The following is an 18,744-nucleotide window of genomic DNA, read 5'->3' on the forward strand; positions in this document are numbered from 1 at the left end:
TCTATCGTTTCTGTTTTTTTCATTCCGTTAGATACTCTCTATCCAGGGACAAGGCCATTGTACAGAGTTCGCGCTCCAAATACCAACAAAGAGGGTAAATGAACATTATCCATTCTTCGCAGTTTGTCTGGGCTTTAACTCCACGAACTGACGTCCTAATTAACAATTGATCCTTTTGCTTTTACAGACTTTCACGCTTTATGTCATTTTTATATGTATGTGTACATGTGTACGAGTGCGTGCTCGCACGAGTGTGCGTGAATGTGTGCGTATATGTATGGTGATGGTATTACTTGAAACTTAACATCTTACCTAACAAAGTGGCAAATATGCCACTAATCTTTATCTAAAATGCATTAGTGTTACGTGTGTTGCGTGATGATACTAACGATTTCTATAGATTTGATAGATGTGTGTCGTCTTCTAACCAGAGTGAATTTGTTGGAATATCGTCTTCTTCGAGCACCATGGATTTGTTAAATAATTTTTGTCGTGCATGGCTTTGGCACACTAATAGCGTGACCGGTGGCGTTCAAAATTCTTCAGACGTTGAGAAAAGCATTCTCTTTTTTGATTAGCCATCAGATCCGGTGATTACTACATGTTCGATGACTTGGACGACGATGATGTGACTGATCTTATTCCCGACACCGAATCCGAGAAGAAAGAGCAAGAACGTCGCCGCGAACAAGAGAGGCGTAGTCGAAGGATGACCATCTCCGAGGTACGTCACCCTTTTCATCGGTGAGATGCCACAAGAAAATGAAATGTTGTAATTTGGAATATTACTATATGAATTTCTGGTTTGTCTGCTACGAAATTTCCAATTTGAAACAAGATTTTGACTAATCCCAATCGAAGCGCTTGATCCGCTGAAAAATTTTGCGAGTTTGCGACTCTATCGATTCTGAATCTGTCAGTTAAACTTTACCTCGTTCAGTTAGTTCGGGTAATTACGAGTTAATTTGTAACTCACGCGAAGCTCGATTATTGGCGACTGTCAGTCAGCTGAATCAACAACCAAGACCACGGCCGAAGGTTGACTTCTTTTGATTTATTTTAATTTCAATTTGTTTCGTATTTAAGTTAACTTTTAGTTAACTCGGAATTCACGCGAAGCTCGATTATTATCCATTACCTATCAGCTGGATCACCAGCCAAGATCACAGCCAAACGTTGACACTTCTCATATCGTGTGATCAGTGATGTTTTGTTTCTTTATTTTCCCTTTTCTTTTAAACATTTATTTTCATTTTCCGTGTGTGCTACAAACTCTGCCATTAATTTACATCTGTTACCCCAACCATATACCCCCATGCCCACCCCTCAACCCCATATTATTCGCGTATTCTTCACCCCCTGGCCCGTCGAGGAGTGTCGTCAGACAACGAACGCGAGAAGGCAACACGTGTCCCGTAATAATTGACAACGTCAAAGACTAAAGAGTCTACTCCAACTTGCAGCTGATGCACACGCTGATTAAGACAGACATTGAGATTGCGACGCACGTTGCCATGTACGGAGGGACTGAAAAGGACGCGCTGAGACTTCGTCGTCGTAGTGTACCTTTGACAAGGAAGAAATCGTCTATGTCGTACCTAAGTGCACGTTCCGAGACCGACACAGCAGTGGCCACCGATGTGAGACCCTCCCCTTAAAAAAAAGGCTGCATGTCACTGCTACAAAGGCTCACTTTCATACACCTGCCCAACACCATTTTATCCTTCGTCATTTTTACTTTTATACAGGGTGAATTAGTTAACTACTATCATGTCCCTTATTTCGAAAACCATAAAAGTTTGAACCGTATTTTTCAAATAAAAAAATATGCTGTACGAAGCATTTGAGATATGGGAAAAAATTACTCCATGGACCATTCGATATTTGTCTACTTTTTGTTTGGAAAATATTCTTCCGACTGTTATAATTTTCGAAGTAATTAAAGTGATAGTAGTCACGTTTTCGTCTTGAATATCGTACATTTCATTTACGTTCTCCTTGAAATTTGTTTTTTTATCAAAAATTTCTCTCCCTGTAATCTCATTGTCTCTAATACGTCGTCGATTCAGTAGTTCACTACTTGTTTCACATTAGCTTTCGTTATAACTCCATTTCATCATTTTTTTTGTTTATATCGTTCGTCTTTGGTCTTTTTTTATTTCATCTTGTCGTACCTATCGTTAATATCGAGGATACTCGAAATGTGTCTTCTTTTTTCGTTCTTTTTTTCGTTTTAAATGATTTTAATAGCGAGCTACGCAACACTCACGCAAGTTTTAACACGTTTAACACAATAATTGATTACACGAAACACGGCAACACGAACAGCAGAAACAAGATTAATTTTATTTGACAAACACTCTCGCTAGATATCGCAGCGCTTACAATCGAACGTAAACTCTTCTTTTACTATTCTCGCCATCAGCTTTGTAAAAAAAACAAGACATTGGAAGAGGTGGCGTTTCATTTACGTCGATTTATTTCTATTCTTTCCTTTTTTTGTATTTCTATTAACTCTTTATTTCTTTCGTTCCTTTTTTCAATGTTGTAGTCGCAGCTGACAGCGAGGCTCCTCGTCGTTGGTGTACGTAATCTGCCGCTCGATACTTTGGCTTAATTTGTTTTCATTATGTTACAGCGACTTTAGCACCTGTAATCTCACGCTTTGTAATTATGTAACATTATACAATAATCTGTTCAATGCCGAGCAGAAAATTCTGAATGCGCAGAACTTGAATCGGGCAAAATGCCATCGAAAAATGGATCACGTCCCATCTACCCGTTTTTTCAGTGCCCTCTGGTACTGTAGTCTTATGATAAAAAGAATCCGAGAAATAAAATATTCTGACACTGATATTAAAAAGTTAATTTTAGATACAGTTATCATATTTTTATTTATTGACTAATGGCATGATTGTCTTCAAGTTCCACGTACCAAAAAATTCTCCCACGGATTAAAAAATAATGATGCGAACGATGATGTATCGTCTGAATCAGGGCGGTGACAAAACAAGTCTTACATCGGCTGACATTGAAACCGAAGAAAAGGATACGTCAATGGCAGATGCTGAGAAAACATCCCAACCCTCTGACGATGAGTACGGAGAAGATAAGGTCGACGAACCAAAAAGGAAGGAAGAAGAGGAAGAAGAGGAGGAGGAGGAGGAGAAGAAAGTGTCGTTTGTCACGTACCTTAAATTCCTTTTGGTGATGATTAACAGCACATTAACTTCGATGACCAGATATTTGAATAGATTTTCAAGGGACTATAGATATATTCGCAAGGTTCTAGCGAAAGAAAAGAAACTATTAAAGGTACAGCACGATTAATCGGTGAAAGTTAGGCATCTCAGAAATTTATTTCATTTAATCCTTATTTTCTCTTCAGGCAAAGCCAGATTTTCGAATGGGAACGAGATTAGGTATAAATCAAATGTGGCAGCCGATACCATTATTGAAGAAGAGGTAAGATTTCATACAATGAATGATCTTAGCTTTTTCGATTATCTGTTCGTAGACGCTTAGCTACATAAGATATGTTACCAAAAGTATTTATCAAAAGGATTTAGTAGGTGTGTTAGAGAATTCAGTTCATGTTAAGATTGTACATTCAATTTTGACTGTATTTTATACATAGTTATGAAGCTTCAGTAGCGATGTGCTTGTTCAAAGTAGTCGGTCCTCGATAGAAACGTTTAAAGTCCTTATATGAAGTAGTAGTTTCTACTTGACCATGCTATTTAGCACAGAAATCGTTTAGTAGAAGGTAGAGTAGTAAATGTACTCGGTCTGACAGATCCTCGACTAATGGAATTACCGAGGAATGTTTCGATGCTGGCGAGGGTCCTAGTCAACCTCGAACACAGGAGGAGAGGTAAGATTTTCTAAAAATGCTTCAACTTTTCTCTTTGTTTGACCATAGAACCCTTTTAGAATACCATGTGCAACAAAGAGTGGGTTTTCAGATCGCTTTAATTTTCTATCTCCTAAAATCCCGCGGTTCTGTGGCAATCGTGTGGGAAACATTAAAAAGATTAATGCTTTAAGTGGTTTTCATCAGTTGGTATCACATGGTGGTAGTTATCAATTCCACTAACTGTATTCGTGAACTTCAAATCCAATCGTACTGTTTGAACCTAGTGAATTTGTAAATTTTACTTCAATCCGGCCTCTTTTTTTTAAATTCTGCCTGCATCTATCTCAAGTAGACGTAGAACGAGAAAGACATTGTTTTTGGTAGGAAAAGAAGCTCGCTGACTGTTCCTCAGATCCGAATTCTGGCGCCGAGTTTGGAGCGAGGATTGGATATGTCCTCCTCCAGGTATCGAAGAACTTTCTAAAAATCAATAATTAGTTTTCACTTAATCGTTGATCGCACTTTTTGCACGCCAATTTTTGTACACAACCTATCAGTTGTTTCGATCGTTCTATTTTTCATTTATCTCCGATGCTTCCATGCTGTATAATTGACGACCTTTTACATTTTTCGAAGAAAAAACTTGCATTCATTTCACTCTATTCACAGGTTCTCGAGCTTTCAATGTGCTTTTTATATTGATTTTTCGTAAAAGAAAGACAATTCTATACTGTATAAAATTTCATTCTTTCTTCTGCGAGTTCGTGTTTGAAAAATCCTTTCACCGAATTGTTTGATATAATTAATGCAAATTATCGTGATCACAGCACGCTCTTCTCTGAAATGTCACCCGTTCAACACGACGACGAAGCAGGGGAATTATCGGAGGTCGACCAACCACCGATAATACAATTATTGGCGTCCATATGGTTTGGCATTTTGGCCCACTCGAGTCTGCTATGCTACTTTATGGTGTTTCTTCATCAAATCAAAAATGCGTCGGTTTTATCCACACCCTTGCCGCTGATGGTGTTTTGCTGGGGTTCACTTACAATCCCACGACCATCGAAGACATTTTGGGTAACTTTGATCGCATACACCGAGGTAAGACAGGATTCATTAATGAATTAATTACTTTTTACATTAAATAATTCATTAAATAATTAATACAGGTAATTGTCATCGTAAAATGCATTTTCCAATTGGAACTGTTACCCTGGAATCGAGACGCCGCACCGAATAATCCTCTCTTTACACCCAGAATCATGGGAGTTGAACGAAAACCTGATTACGCCTTATGGGATCTATTGTTGCTCCTTATGGTATTCTTCCACAGGTACATCATGACCGTTTTTTGCAATCGGTATTATGGGATGGAATTACAGCAAAAGCATTATTTGTCAGGTTTATGCTGAAGTCGTTGGGACAGTGGACCGCGCCGACGCTTAAACCAAGGAAAATTATACCCTCGAGTTTAACTATAGTCGCGTCTAAACCTCCTCCTGAAGATAGAGGGCAAGGGGAAACTGTGTTACGAAACGAAACAGAGTATGCCTGAAACGTTTTATTATTTTCAATGATTTGTTTATTTAGATGTTAGATGTTTTGAGTTTATTTCTTCAGGGATGGTACCAATATAAAAACACCTGCAGGAAGGACCTTGCATATCCGTGGTGAGGGCGAAAATCTAGAAACGCACGATGAGAATGAAAGACTTGTCGCGATTCAGGGCGAAGAAACGGATGAAACATTCCAGAAAACTATGGATATGACGTGAGTCGATTACGATTCATTGAACGTTTGTATATTTGATTACATTGTGCGACTCGTTTTCAGCGTTAACAAATATATGGAACCGACGAAACACTTTTTCCGCATGATTCTCAGTACGTCCGGCAAAGAGAAAACCAATGTGTATGCGTACATGTTTCTCTGCGATTTCTTCAACTTTTTGCTACTCATTTTTGGATTCTCTGCATTTGGAGTAAGGAATATTCTTTTACGAGCCTTTTCACAGGGAATAGATATCAATTATCGCATATTTTTAGACTCAACAAGGCGATGGCGGTGTGACGGCCTATTTACAGGAAAATCGAGTACCTATGCCTTTCTTGTTAATGTTATTATTGCAATTTGCGCTGATTGTTATCGATAGAGCTTTATTCTTGAGAAAGTCTATCCTGGGAAAACTAATCTTTCAATACTGCTTAATATTTGGTGTTCACATTTGGATGTTCTTCATTTTGCCAAGTGTTACGGAACGGTATGATTAATCCTCAGCTGTCTCTAAATTATAATCAAGACTATAACAATTTTTGTATTTAAAGTCGTCTGTAATTATAGACAATTTAATGAGAAGCTTCCACCACAAATTTGGTACATGGTGAAGTGTTTCTATCTTCTATTGGCTGCGTATCAGTTACGACAGGGCTATCCAACGCGTATACTCGGTAACTTCCTCTGCAAAGATTACAGTATCGTGAACTACGTCTTGTTTAAAGGGTTAGAACATTTAAATTCATCTTTAGATCGTATATTGAGCGACAGTCTAATTTTCATTTTAAAAACAGATTCATGCTGGTTCCTTTCTTGTTCGAGCTGAGAGCTGTTATGGATTGGATTTGGACAGACACATCCATGGCCATTATGGACTGGTTCAAAATGGAAGATATATTCGCCAGCATTTATCAAATCAAGTGTATGCGAGGCGTAGAAGCAGATTTCCCGCAGCCACGAGGCGTTAAGAAACAGCAAATGAGCAAATACTTAGTAGGTGGTGGTGCTCTGTTCCTCATGATTGGGTTGATATGGTTCCCATTGCTTTTGTTTGCACTTGGTGGCACGGTTGGTGTTTCAAACTTGCCTTACGATGTCTCGATGAAAATTAGAATCGGTCCATATGAACCTATTTACGCCATGTCTGCTCAAAGCGGCTCTATCATCGAATACAACGAAGCAGAGTATAAAAGATTAACAAATTTGTACGCGAGGGATAGACCTGCGGTTACTTTCTTAGAGAATTATGTTCATTCTGACGTCGCTGCGATCAGACTGAGCGGATTTTCTAGAAAATTGTGGAGTATATCTCCGCCAGATTTAGAAAGGTATGTTTTATTGTCTGTCGTATCAACTATGTCTAAGTGAAACAAATTTGTAATTTTTGTTTTACGTTAGACTAATAGCAGAATTAGAAAACAACAGTACCACTGTCGTCGTTCACGTGGAATGGACAGTGTCACGAAAGACAGATGCCAAAGACGCCACTGGTATAACGACGAAAACTCGTGACATAAAATTACTTCCGTTTATTAATGATGAATTCAATCCTGTAAGAAGAAAGTTAGCCGATATGTTATCGCCTGAGAAATCGACTATACATAACGGTACTATCATATTGCCAAACGCTTTTCCAAAATTCTTAAAGGTAACTGGTCGCAACACTGACGTGGTTCCTCAATTGATGCATTTAAGTAAGTTACGTTCCTGCAAAAAACAAGTAGTCATCGGTACGACTCGAGTATAAAATGTTAAATGACTTTTTAGGATTGCGACGCGACGAAAATGAGGAAGTAACAGACGACAGTTATCTTTATAGAAATATTAGCCTTCAACTGTCCACCGATTCTGAATGCTGTGCGCACGAAAAATGGTGGGTCGTTAGAGAAGCTTGCAACGATCCATTGTATGAACAATTGTTAGAAAATATACCTTTAAATAGTTGCAAATACATCATGATGTTCTTGTTCAACGATAAAACGTTCCCTGAGGGATTGAGCTTCATTAGTGGATTAGGGTACGTTTGTGGAATAATTATTCGTAACTTTTCACGACGAAACGATCATTAATTCATGTATAATTCAATAGAATCTTAGGTTTGTATACCACCGCGGTTATCGTGATAAGTCAGATGATGAGAAAGATAGTCAGTGATATGGCACCAAAGATCATGTTCGATGACTTGCCCTACGTAGATAGGATCCTTCGATTGTGTTTGGACATTTATTTGGTCCGTGAAAGTGGTGAATTGTGTCTCGAAGAGGACTTGTTTGCCAAATTAATATTCCTCTACAGATCGCCAGAGACGTTAATCAGGTTAGTACTGTCAAGATTATTATTATTATCAGATTATTAAATTTCAATCGTGCTAAATATATGGTATTTTTATCAGGTGGACAAGACCTCCTGAAGAAGGAGAGCGGACCGATAATGAAGATCAAGATGAAGTAGAGGAAGAGGGGAGAGGAGAATCTCGAGAAGTTTCTCGTCGCGAATAAGTTTTTTCAAAAGCGAAATATTACCAGTGAACAATACTCTTCAAGAATTTTTTAAATCGAGTTAGTATTTTGGCCAAGGTTTCTTTGAACGTAGATATACATTATGGATCCTTTTTATGCCGACAATAGTTTAACGAACTTAAACAGTGACGCAACGAGTGTTCTGGAAATTAGAAAGAAAGCTCAGGAATCTATTATCGTGCTGTTTACTGTTTGAATAATGAAGAGATTGATGAATGAAGAGATCGTTTCTATCTTCAAACATCAATATTATGTACATGTACATACAAAAGTCAGAAGGGAAGGCGAAACAAGATTAAGGAATAATAAGGAAAGAGATTTGAAAATTCGAAAAGAATACTAGAATATGTTCTAGTAAGATTTTTTATTTCGTGGTCATAGATTTAAGTGAAATTTTTACTTTAATATTTATTTATAAAAGATTCGCTTAAATAGCACAATATATCATAATATAAGAACACTATTGTGATCATGGAATATCAATAACACAATTTCAGAACAAGTGCTTTATACGTTTTACACGTATGCGGATCATTTATCGTACCATATGGAAGCTGTTCTCGTTTTATCTATAATTTATTTATACTTTACGTCCACACCGAAATCCATGCACGTTTCGAGCATAATTCCATTTCAGATTGCATTTGTACCCGATAAACATGTTTGCTGAAAACTGCCGTTAGCAATATTTTTCGTTCCTTTTTATACCTTTTTCTAATCATTAGTACACATCGTTATCATTCACGAATAGCAAATATGGCCGATTGGGTCAAGCCTTGAGCGTATTTTATATATTATTTATGTCCGAAGTGAAGATTTCACGATGACTATCATTGTTTGTAAATATATATTATACGATGCGCGTTTTCGTCGAAACATTGTATCATGTCGCCTTGATATGCCTTTTAAAGATATCTTCAAATATAAATCATGTTTCGAATGGACATCGAGTAATTTTCATTCCCAGATTAATTTTTTTCAGGGGAAGACGTAAGTTACTCTTTTAAATATAAACTGCTTTATTGGCCATTTTTTTTTTTCTTTTACAGAAAAAGGTACACCAGTTGTTACCATTCAATTCCATGAATATATCGTTCTTAAATTAACGCGTAACAAAATATTATATGAAGCTCATTTTAAGGAGGACTAATATATGTATCCAAATGTTAACTCTTCAAACCTCTTTACGAGTTAGAAGTACATATTGGTAAAAAGTTAAAAAATATAGCATTTTATTAACGTTAACGTATATATCATCGCTTTTCTTTAGATATGAGTTGTGAAAACGTAGTAGAGTTAAAACACGCGTGAACAATTATCTCTCGCTATGATATCAGTTATTATCAATAAGTAAGAACGGAAAGGCAATTCTTGTATCATTTTCAACGATAACGGAGAGATCGTCGAACTTTTCAGACGTCTATCAACATATTTCTGACAGATCTAACGAGACATGATTATAATCCAATTAATTAAACCTTACGTTTAAGTAACAATCAGCTTGTTCTAATCAAGTAAATTGCCTTATCTCGTCGTAATTTCAATTGAAATTCATTAAATAATTTCCATCAACTGTTTGTTTGCTGTCGCCTGATATAAATAAATGTATTTCAAGAACAAGGAAATCCCACGATTGAGACAGCTATTTTTTATCGCGACTAACGATAGGCGTGATACATACGTGATCGAATTACGTTTAATTTCGTAAATTTTTAACACCCGTTATATTTTACAAATTATACAAGACTGTATTAGATTTCCATACTTGATGTTAACAACTAAATCGTGAATGTTTACACATTTATGATGCATTAAAGTTTGCAAAGTATACATAAAACCTGAATTTCACAAAATACAGATCTTTATATTCTCCTCGCGTTAGTGTATCATAAATACATAAACATATAATATATTAATAATTAATGTTAATCAAAGTGTAACAGTGGAATGGAATGGATACATGTTCATCAACAAATTCTAAGCACCTAGAATCACAGCAATATACATTTTTGCTATTGTTTGGACAATTCTTTATATTTCAGTTTTAAAGCAATATTTTCTTGCTTGATAAATTCAAACTCTTCCAACTTCTTCTGTAACTCTTCATTCCGCTTTTGCAAGATAGCAATATCCTCTTGTAGTCTCTCATTTTGTTCAATCAAACTACGTACTCTGGTTGAATCTTTGCTAGGATGTATTTCACTGACAATGTCTTCTGTTTGAGACAGTAAATGCTTGATGAGATTCGCTTGAGAATTAAAATGTAATTCTTGCATTGCTCTTAAAATTTTTGTACTTTCCTGTTTGGTGCAGAGACTTACTATGTCCTTAATAGCATTAAGAAAAGCAACAGGATCGCTTTCTTTAAAATCTGGCCTCTTTGGGGCATCATAACTCTTTCCTTTCTCTTTAGTAACTTCTGTTTGAGAAGTGCTTTCTTTAGAATAATCAGGCCGATTGTTTTCTTTAACAGATGCATCTGGCATCTGATTGTTTTCTTTACAACTACCAGAACGCCTAGTTCGGTCTTTACCAACAATTTTATTTTCAGAAATTTTAACTCTTGTTTCCCTCAACTTTGTCTTAACATCGTCTTTAACTTCATGTTCTTTAGCATCACTTTTTACTCTGTTCTCAATTGGTTTTAATTTGCCTTCAACAGGTCTTTCCTTCCTTTCAGACACTTTTATCTTTGTCTGATGCTTTCTTGTATCCAATTCAGACAACTTTCTACAATCTTTAACATTTAACTCCTTACCAGATTGTTGCTTCTCAAGAGCAAGTGGTTCATTTCTATGGTGCACATTTTCCCCTTTATTCTGTGCTGAGTGTAATGGGGAAGACGTTGCAGTTCTTGTTGTTACATGCCGATCAACAGGATAAGCATTCACAGTTTTAACATCAGCTGATACTAATTCTAAATCTTCTAGGAAAGAGTCATTCATTTTTAACAGTATATATTAGCTTAACAATATGTAGGAAACAAATTTTTCATGTGTATATGAATAGTACTCTTTCAGGAACTCTTAAAACAAAAAAGAAATTGGTTTTTCAATTCCTTAATTTTAAATGGATGTCGTGAATTCTTAAGTCACAATGAACACCAAAAGATGTTACTATAAAATTTTATTTGGAAGATTCATTGTAAAAAAATTAATAAATACGAATAATTCGCACCACTTAACCAAAAGAAGTGCAACACTTTATTTACTACAACACAATTGTCTACAACATGTTGCAGCAAAAAAATAGTAATATATCAGTAACCTTCGATCAAATTACCGGACGTGAACATAAATATATGCCCGATTTAAATTACGTTGTTAGATACTATCAGCTGTTTCAAATTCGTTATTGCGTTTGAACGCCACCTACGATGATCAGTTCGTCGATCTCTCAAATTGGTCACTGTTTCCTATACAGTTTCATTTAAAAATTAAAGGAAATAATAGATCTTATTTTAAAAATGTTTTGCAGCGATAACTTTTCTTTTGTTCCTATTGTTAAACATTATTTTAGTTTTATATATATATATACATCGTTAATCTTTGATCTGTTATATTGGCAGCAATGACGCGCCGCTATATAAAGATTCGTTTTTCGTTTCTCCGCGACAATTACGTTTCTATCTTGTGGTTGATTTGAAAGTAGTTGCGATAGAGGTGGTTGCTTATAATTGGAAACACGATGAAGAAGCTCGTGTTAATCTTACAAATTGCTCTCTTTATTTCATTAGTAAGCGGATTCATAAATGTATATCCTAAACTCAAAAAGTATAATCTACCCGACGAAGAAGATCCTGGAAAACCACTATTCTTGACGCCGCTTATCGAAAGTGGTAAAATAGATGAGGCTCGTAGTAAATCTCTTGTACAGCATAAAGAAATGGACGATGTCAGCAGTTATGCCGGTTATCTAACGGTCAATAAAGATTACAATTCGAACATGTTCTTTTGGTTTTTCCCTGCTGTGGTAAGTAATTGAATACTTTATTTTTTTTTAACACAACATTTACAACTTTAGTTGTTTGACATTCTGGTCATGTGTTGTGTAATTTAATTGTAAAGAATGATTAATCAGTAAAATTATAATTTTATATAGCATAATCCAAAAACTGCTCCTGTAATGTTATGGCTACAAGGTGGTCCAGGAGCTACATCTATGTTTGGTTTATTTACTGAAAATGGTCCATTTATAGCAACTGCCAACAAAACTTTGGCAATGCGTAAATATTCTTGGAACAAGTCGCACAATTTAATATATATTGATAATCCTGTGGGTACTGGATATAGTTTTACCGATGATGATAGAGGATATGCTACCAATGAAACGCACGTAGGAAGGGATGTTCATACTGCACTGGTTCAATTCTTTAAGTTGTTCCCAGAGCTTCAGAACAATGACTTCTATGTAACCGGTGAATCTTATGCTGGGAAGTATGTACCTGCAGTATCCCACGCGATTAAGGATTTTAATATCAAAGCAGAAACAAAGATAAACTTGAAGGGTTTAGCAATTGGGAATGGTTTAACTGATCCGGAAAATCAGTTACACTATGGAGATTATTTGTATCAACTGGGATTAATTGATGCAAATGCAAGAGAGTTGTTTCATAAGTACGAAGATGAGGGTAGAAATTTGATTAAACAAGAAAAGTACGTAGAAGCTTTCCATATATTTGATGACCTCTTGAACAGTGATTTAACCGGGTATCCATCATTATTTAAAAACTTAACTGGATTTGATTATTATTTCAATTATTTGCACACCAAAGATTCAAATGATTCTGACTACATGTCAGAATGGATTCAAAGAGCAGATGTGAGGAAAGCAATACATGTTGGTAATTGTTCATTCCATGTTGAAGACGATACGGTGGAGCAGCATCTCAAAGCAGATGTTATGAAATCTGTGGCAGTCCTTGTATCAGATTTAACACAGCATTATAGAGTTTTGATATATAATGGACAACTTGATATTATTGTTGCATATCCACTGACAGAAAGTTATTTGCAACAGTTAAAGTGGCCTGGTGCTGAGAAATATAAAACAGCACAAAGGAAACAATGGTGGGTTGACAATGAATTAGCTGGCTATTCAAAGACTGTTGATAACTTAACAGAAGTTATGGTAAGAAATGCTGGGCACATGGTTCCTGCAGATCAGCCTAAATGGGCTCTTGATCTCATTACTCGTTTTACACACAATAAAAGTTTCTAAGTACTTACATTGATCAATTTTTCAAGATATGTGATAATTCCTATTATAGTCGTATAGTTGTAAAAAGAAATGTAAACCTGAATTATAGATCAACGAATAAAACTGATATGTTACCAAACCACAGATGCTGATATGTAATTTTATAATGAAAAAGGTAGTAAATATTTATTGATACATAAAAATGTGTACAATTATCTTATTACTAAACTATCTTTTATACATTATGTAATTTATAAATTACAAAGTGTATATTTCTCACAATAATTGAGACATACAATGCATTCATTTTTTTATGAAAGACATCAAAATACCAAAAGATTGATATAAAAAATTTCAATCACGAATTGTCGTAATTCAGGAATTCCTTATTTTGACTTTCTTTTTAAAATATAATAATTTAAAATGTACTATACTAATCTAAATATGGTAATAAATAATCATCTACTATAGATATATTTTTATGCCATTCGTAATGCGGAACATTAGGTACTGTGATAAGAGTGAGTCTACCACTGCTGTCTAATGTTTTCAATCCAATTAAATCGTCCTTATAAATATCTCTATCACGCATATCTATCACAGTTTCGTTTGAGTCATAATATGCAAAATGACTGCTTTGCCACGGGGTGATGACACCATCTTCGGGACCTCCGACAAGTATCATACGTTTTAATTTGGTGAGACCTCGCTTGAAGTTTATCGACTTTGCCGTCGTGTTCTTTTCATTATTCACGTACGGAAGAAACTTGCTGTACTTGTAATATAATTTCTAGTCAAAAGAATAACCATATTCTTAAACATGATCAATCTTTTAAATGAACAAAGAATAGAAAAAAAAAATTAACCTGATGGTGTGGATCATTCCAGTAGTTTCCAACGCTTGTGTGTTGTCCAAGTTCCGAATAAAAAAGTTCATAAGCAGTTTCACACGTTAAATTATTGAAAAATAAATGTAGAAAACGTGCTATAAAGCAAAGAAATCATTTGAATGAGTAATTCCTTTGTTTCCTAGTACAGATGACACTTTTATCGCTTACTTCCATATTGTCCAGCTTGTGGTGAACTCAGTGAAATAAAGTTTCTAACATTATGATCGGGAAACCGTTGCAATATAGCTCTAGCCAATAAACCACCTTGGCTATATCCTATTAAATGTATTCCTTCAGGAAAGGCAGTACCAATAGATAAAACATCCATTCCTATCTCTTCTACCTGTCGCCACATTGGCTCTAAGCTGCTCCATCCTGCATACCTTGGTGTGTTGTAAACCTGAGTTCCAGGGTGCATCTGAAGTTGAGAATCACGTTAAGTACGTTGAAAGCAGATCACAAAAAATTTTAATTATCGTATCATGTTTACCCGCCAATTTTACATAGGTGCGACATCTGCATCATATTTTTACTCGAGCTACTTACTTGTTGAATTCTGTTGCTAATAAGTTCCATGCTATCGCTTCCAGTGAGCACTCCGTGGATAAGGACCACGGCACGATAACTTTCAACAACATTATTAATCACAGTTAAAAGCGAAACGAGGAAGAAATTATAATTTTGGAGGATCATTGGTACCCGTTTCTACGTACGAACAATACTAGTCTTGGCTAGCTCCAAGAGCACTGTATCATTTCCAATTTATGTCTGCTTTTCATTGGAACGACAAGCTGTCATATCTCTACGAAACAGCTGTTTCTTTGTCCAGATCTGTGAGCTTTGATTGGAGCATCGCTCTGGTCGCACTGCTTTTGAGTCGCGTGTTAGGAGTAATGCTTTAAAATCGATTTTGTGAGAGTAAACTAAACTTTATTCCCGATCATTGAAAATGAAGAAATTGTCCTTATCGACGATGGGCACTGCGCGTGTTTCATTACCATTCGTACAGAAGATTACGGTGCATCGTTATGCGCTGATAATTAAAAGTAGCTGCCATAGTCCTGAGCAAACTGTGTAAATCTCAGAGCAAATAAATACCTTAACGAAAATGCAAATGTTTTGCAATTCCAAGACTATACTACTGTTTCAAACTCGAACATTTAAGAAAACGAAAAAATCAATTAGGATAATTGACTTTATTGGTCTACGTTCATTAGGCAGGTGTAGCCACCAGATATGGTCAGATTTGATCGATAGACCAGAGTCAACGGCAGCAGAAAGAATTCAATGGCGTTTCCGAATAACATGACGCAGAATGTATTGGGCTTCTAATCCTTTTGGAACTATATAGTTGGACACGTGGCATTTCCCGTGCTTACTTCAACCATATATCACCGCATCCTGACATCACCCCTGGCTGGCATACGAAACTCACGCCTCATGCTTGGAGGGTACTTGTCGCATTGTCTCGACTAACCTAGCCCTCGATTATCATGGCTTTACAAAGATAGAATCCTTTTGTTAGCATGATATGCTGCAATTTTATGTGTGTTCCGGAAGATCTATCTCGGTCCAGTGAATTCTTCGTGAATACCAAGTGCCTTTCAAGCATTCAACAAGATCTTTTTTAAAGGACACGTCTATTAACTCAATCTTCCAAAGTTGCCAAGTCATGCACGTTACGAGGAAAGTAGACCGAGTGTCTCTTCTAAAAGAACATGTTAATGGCCTGGCATAATATAACGTGGTTAAGGTCTTTCAGTAAAATTTCTTAAATCGATCATATTTTGAATAAAATTTGACTGGGTAAAAACGATGTGCTTCTTTTCCCTTAAAAGATTAGAACATCGTACAACAATTTAACCCGAAAGAATACCTGGGAATGAACGTGCTTACGTATTTCTGATGTCGCATGCTGGCTGTACTCGAGTCCCCCAGAAGCTTTGAGGCTTCCAGTGTTTCTTTCTCCTTGAAAGAGGGAAAAGAAGCGAAAGGGGAACGAGAAAAGCGGAGAAGGAAAGACGGCCAATCCAATTCCACACTCAAACCCGACCATCGTGATGGCGGAGGGTGGCGAAAAAACGCAGCCACGCCACACCAGAGCGCAACGCGAGGAGCCCTAGGTCTCGGAGCTTTTTTGCGTTTAATCAAGGATATTCGCGGTCGGCTGACTCGCTATTTTAGTCCACCAAGCGCTAACCGAGGCGCGCAACCACCAGCTACGAGCATATCGCAGGAAGTGGATGAAGGAATCTTCGTCCTTTGACCTCGCAGGGACGCTGCTATCTGTCCCTCGTATTTCAACAAGCGTCTGACTTTATTTTCACCGAATATACTCTTCGTTAAATCTTGCCATACTTTTATAATTCAAGATCGGGTATTACATCGGGCGTATTATTAATTCTTCGTGATTAATTTAAAACGTACAGTATTATTAATTCATTTCATAGAGGAACGCAGTGCCGAGAAGTAGAATGTTCCAAGTAGTCGTCCCTGCGGTGATAATTTACCCTCGTAGTAATTCAGCTTCCGGTTTTGTAAATTCAAATGCACGCTACGCGTGATGAACGAGCGACACCGCTATGTATTAATGTTTGCAAAAATATGCAGGAACCGCAACCACTTATGTTTTTCAGCACTCGGATGCTGGCTGCCTTTCTTTTTTTCTCTTTTGTTCAACTTAAAACAGAAGGATCAGGGTAATCGGCAGAAGCAATGGTCTTATATCGGGATATCGATAAAATCGTTTGTTTGCACAAGATGTGTTGTTCGATCGACGAAGCGAGCGGTTTTTCTTCGTTGTCGAGAGGAATCATAGATCCCTCTTGGTCCGTGAGTCGACTCGAGAGGCTGTTTAAGGCCACCCTCTGGCTCGGGTAAGTACAGAGGCGGGAGAGAAGACGAAGTGGGTGGTACGGTGTCGGAGGAACGGCCGGGAGATTAGCGTTAATTACAGAGTTGAGCCGTTCCGGGGTTGGGACGGGCGCGAGGTATTTGTCACTCGGCACTGCTCCCGACTCCTGTTCCTCGTTCTGAATATTAATAACCCCGTGCCATCCTTCGCCAACCCCCTTCGCTCTTCGCCCTTGTTCACCTACCCTCTTCTGCACACCTCTCGTTTTACGACATCCGATGAATTGCACGGCAGACAACGCTACTCATTATGCTGACTGCTTGATTTCATCACCGTCACCGGTACGAAAAATTAATTGTCCCGTGATCAGCGGGGGAGACAAGGATCAATTTGTAGATTATGATCAACGTTTGCATCCTCGGTGTCAAAATAGTTACGCAAATGGTAGTCTGCTTAAAATCATACCTTTTAATCTTAATTTAATGGGGAACTACTTGTTCGTTGAATATTTTTCCCTTTTATCGAAGAAGCAGTACCGAATTACGAGTATAATTTGTGCGTTACCGTCTTTTGCAGACGTTTTGTCTCGAACGATTAGACATTTTACGAATCGTTTGACAACCACGCAAATGAAGCAAGTATCCAAAGACGTTTCGCTGGTATTCGAATTGGAAGTTGTTCTCCCAAGACGATCTACCGCTATTCTTCTTCTTCGTACCATTTTCCAAAAATTGAAGAACGCTACCTTGGACTATCTCACCCCTCTACACAAGCAAGGTTTCAACCCCTTCCACGTATCCTGTCGATCAATCGATATGTTCTCTCGTCCTTTCTGCGGTTGGTCCCTCGATGGCGGTCCCATTCCCGCGCGAAACGTTCAGATATTCAAAGTCGAGGAATAGTTTATTCATGGCCGGCTCGGAGAACTTAGAAAGATATTGGAAGCGGCCCAGGAGAGGGCGAAAGATAGGAAAAAGGGACGGAGGAGGTCGACAGAGAGAGAGAAGAACGATATTGGTCGGACGGAAGTGTCCCCTCGGGGAAACGAGGAAACGGGAGGAGCATCGTCTCTCCCCCGATCCGATAAAGCGAAAGAGGGACCCCCTTGTGGCACGACCACCACTCCTACGAGTTGACCCACGTGACAGCGAGCCCGCCAATAAAATTCAAATAAACTCCACCGTGCATACTAAATTATCACATTTTCCATTACCCGACCGCGTGCCTATCCCCAAACAGCTTCCGTTTGCTCCAGAGCGAACGTTTCAACGTCCTGTCGAAATTCCAATATTTTTTACTCTTTATCCCCTGTACCAGCCTGATGGAACCTTTACCGGTTTTGAAAACGGAAGAGTGACGCTGGAACGATTTCGAAATTACATTACCGATTCGATATCGTTCTTAACAGGACTTTGGTTAAATTACAAAATTCCAATGTCACTTTTACCTTTTTCCTATCTAAGATAAATTTCGTCTTTACGCGTTGCAGAAACAAAAGAAGTAACGTTCAAAGGATTTCGTAATGTCACGAGAGGACTTATTATTCATTCGGTAAAATATACAACTTAATTGATCGTTTGGCGGGGCCAGAACTTAATCCGTTTAGTCGGTTCGGTTGACGAAAGACCAGCGGACTTAACATGAGCTATT

At 37.4% G+C, this 18,744-nt stretch overlaps 4 protein-coding genes across 19 annotated transcripts in view; 2 read left to right on the forward strand and 2 right to left on the reverse strand.

Moving 5' to 3' along the window:
* The window catches only part of Piezo (piezo type mechanosensitive ion channel component), a 27,048-nt gene extending 17,953 nt beyond the window's left edge, over positions 1-9,095 (forward strand). For 10 of the 16 annotated variants that reach the window (XM_076532704.1, XM_076532703.1, XM_076532705.1 and 7 more), the window contains 19 exons: positions 32-94; positions 579-724; positions 1,464-1,640; positions 2,998-3,315; positions 3,389-3,465; positions 3,797-3,874; positions 4,241-4,321; positions 4,684-4,960; positions 5,029-5,192; positions 5,261-5,404; positions 5,480-5,629; positions 5,693-5,840; positions 5,905-6,119; positions 6,200-6,358; positions 6,427-6,960; positions 7,031-7,326; positions 7,400-7,649; positions 7,721-7,948; positions 8,025-9,095. In XM_076532704.1, coding sequence (XP_076388819.1) covers positions 32-94; positions 579-724; positions 1,464-1,640; positions 2,998-3,315; positions 3,389-3,465; positions 3,797-3,874; positions 4,241-4,321; positions 4,684-4,960; positions 5,029-5,192; positions 5,261-5,404; positions 5,480-5,629; positions 5,693-5,840; positions 5,905-6,119; positions 6,200-6,358; positions 6,427-6,960; positions 7,031-7,326; positions 7,400-7,649; positions 7,721-7,948; positions 8,025-8,130 — 3,611 coding nt within the window. In that variant the 3' untranslated portion in view covers positions 8,131-9,095. Of the gene's footprint in view, positions 1-31; positions 95-578; positions 725-1,463; positions 1,641-2,551; positions 2,585-2,997; positions 3,316-3,388; positions 3,466-3,796; positions 3,875-4,240; positions 4,322-4,683; positions 4,961-5,028; positions 5,193-5,260; positions 5,405-5,479; positions 5,630-5,692; positions 5,841-5,904; positions 6,120-6,199; positions 6,359-6,426; positions 6,961-7,030; positions 7,327-7,399; positions 7,650-7,720; positions 7,949-8,024 lie in introns of all 16 variants that reach the window. The other 6 variants (XM_012287347.2, XM_076532718.1, XM_076532710.1 and 3 more) reach the window with 5 other exon arrangements.
* Positions 9,096-9,152: 57 nt separating this feature from the next.
* On the reverse strand, positions 9,153-11,585 carry LOC105662715 (uncharacterized). Its single transcript, XM_012287357.2, has one exon. The coding sequence runs from the start codon at positions 11,094-11,096 to the stop codon at positions 10,164-10,166; it is 933 nt and encodes a 310-aa protein (XP_012142747.1). The 5' UTR covers positions 11,097-11,585; the 3' UTR covers positions 9,153-10,163.
* Positions 11,586-11,731: 146 nt separating this feature from the next.
* LOC100874849 (venom serine carboxypeptidase) lies at positions 11,732-13,494 on the forward strand. The gene is made up of 2 exons (XM_003704266.3): positions 11,732-12,123; positions 12,253-13,494. The coding sequence occupies exons 1-2, from the start codon at positions 11,839-11,841 to the stop codon at positions 13,369-13,371; spliced, it is 1,404 nt and encodes a 467-aa protein (XP_003704314.2). The 5' UTR covers positions 11,732-11,838; the 3' UTR covers positions 13,372-13,494.
* A 12-nt stretch (positions 13,495-13,506) lies between these two features.
* Positions 13,507-15,078, reverse strand: Ppt2 (palmitoyl-protein thioesterase 2). The gene is made up of 4 exons (XM_003704265.3): positions 14,787-15,078; positions 14,409-14,658; positions 14,217-14,335; positions 13,507-14,140 (listed from the first exon to the last, which is right to left on the reverse strand). Exons 1-4 carry the CDS (start codon positions 14,931-14,933, stop codon positions 13,784-13,786), a joined length of 873 nt encoding a protein of 290 aa, XP_003704313.1. The 5' UTR covers positions 14,934-15,078; the 3' UTR covers positions 13,507-13,783.
* Between the last annotated feature and the right edge of the window lie 3,666 nt (positions 15,079-18,744).

Source organism: Megachile rotundata, chromosome 6 (genome assembly GCF_050947335.1).
Source record: "Megachile rotundata isolate GNS110a chromosome 6, iyMegRotu1, whole genome shotgun sequence".
Taxonomy (NCBI): Eukaryota; Metazoa; Arthropoda; class Insecta; order Hymenoptera; family Megachilidae; genus Megachile; species Megachile rotundata.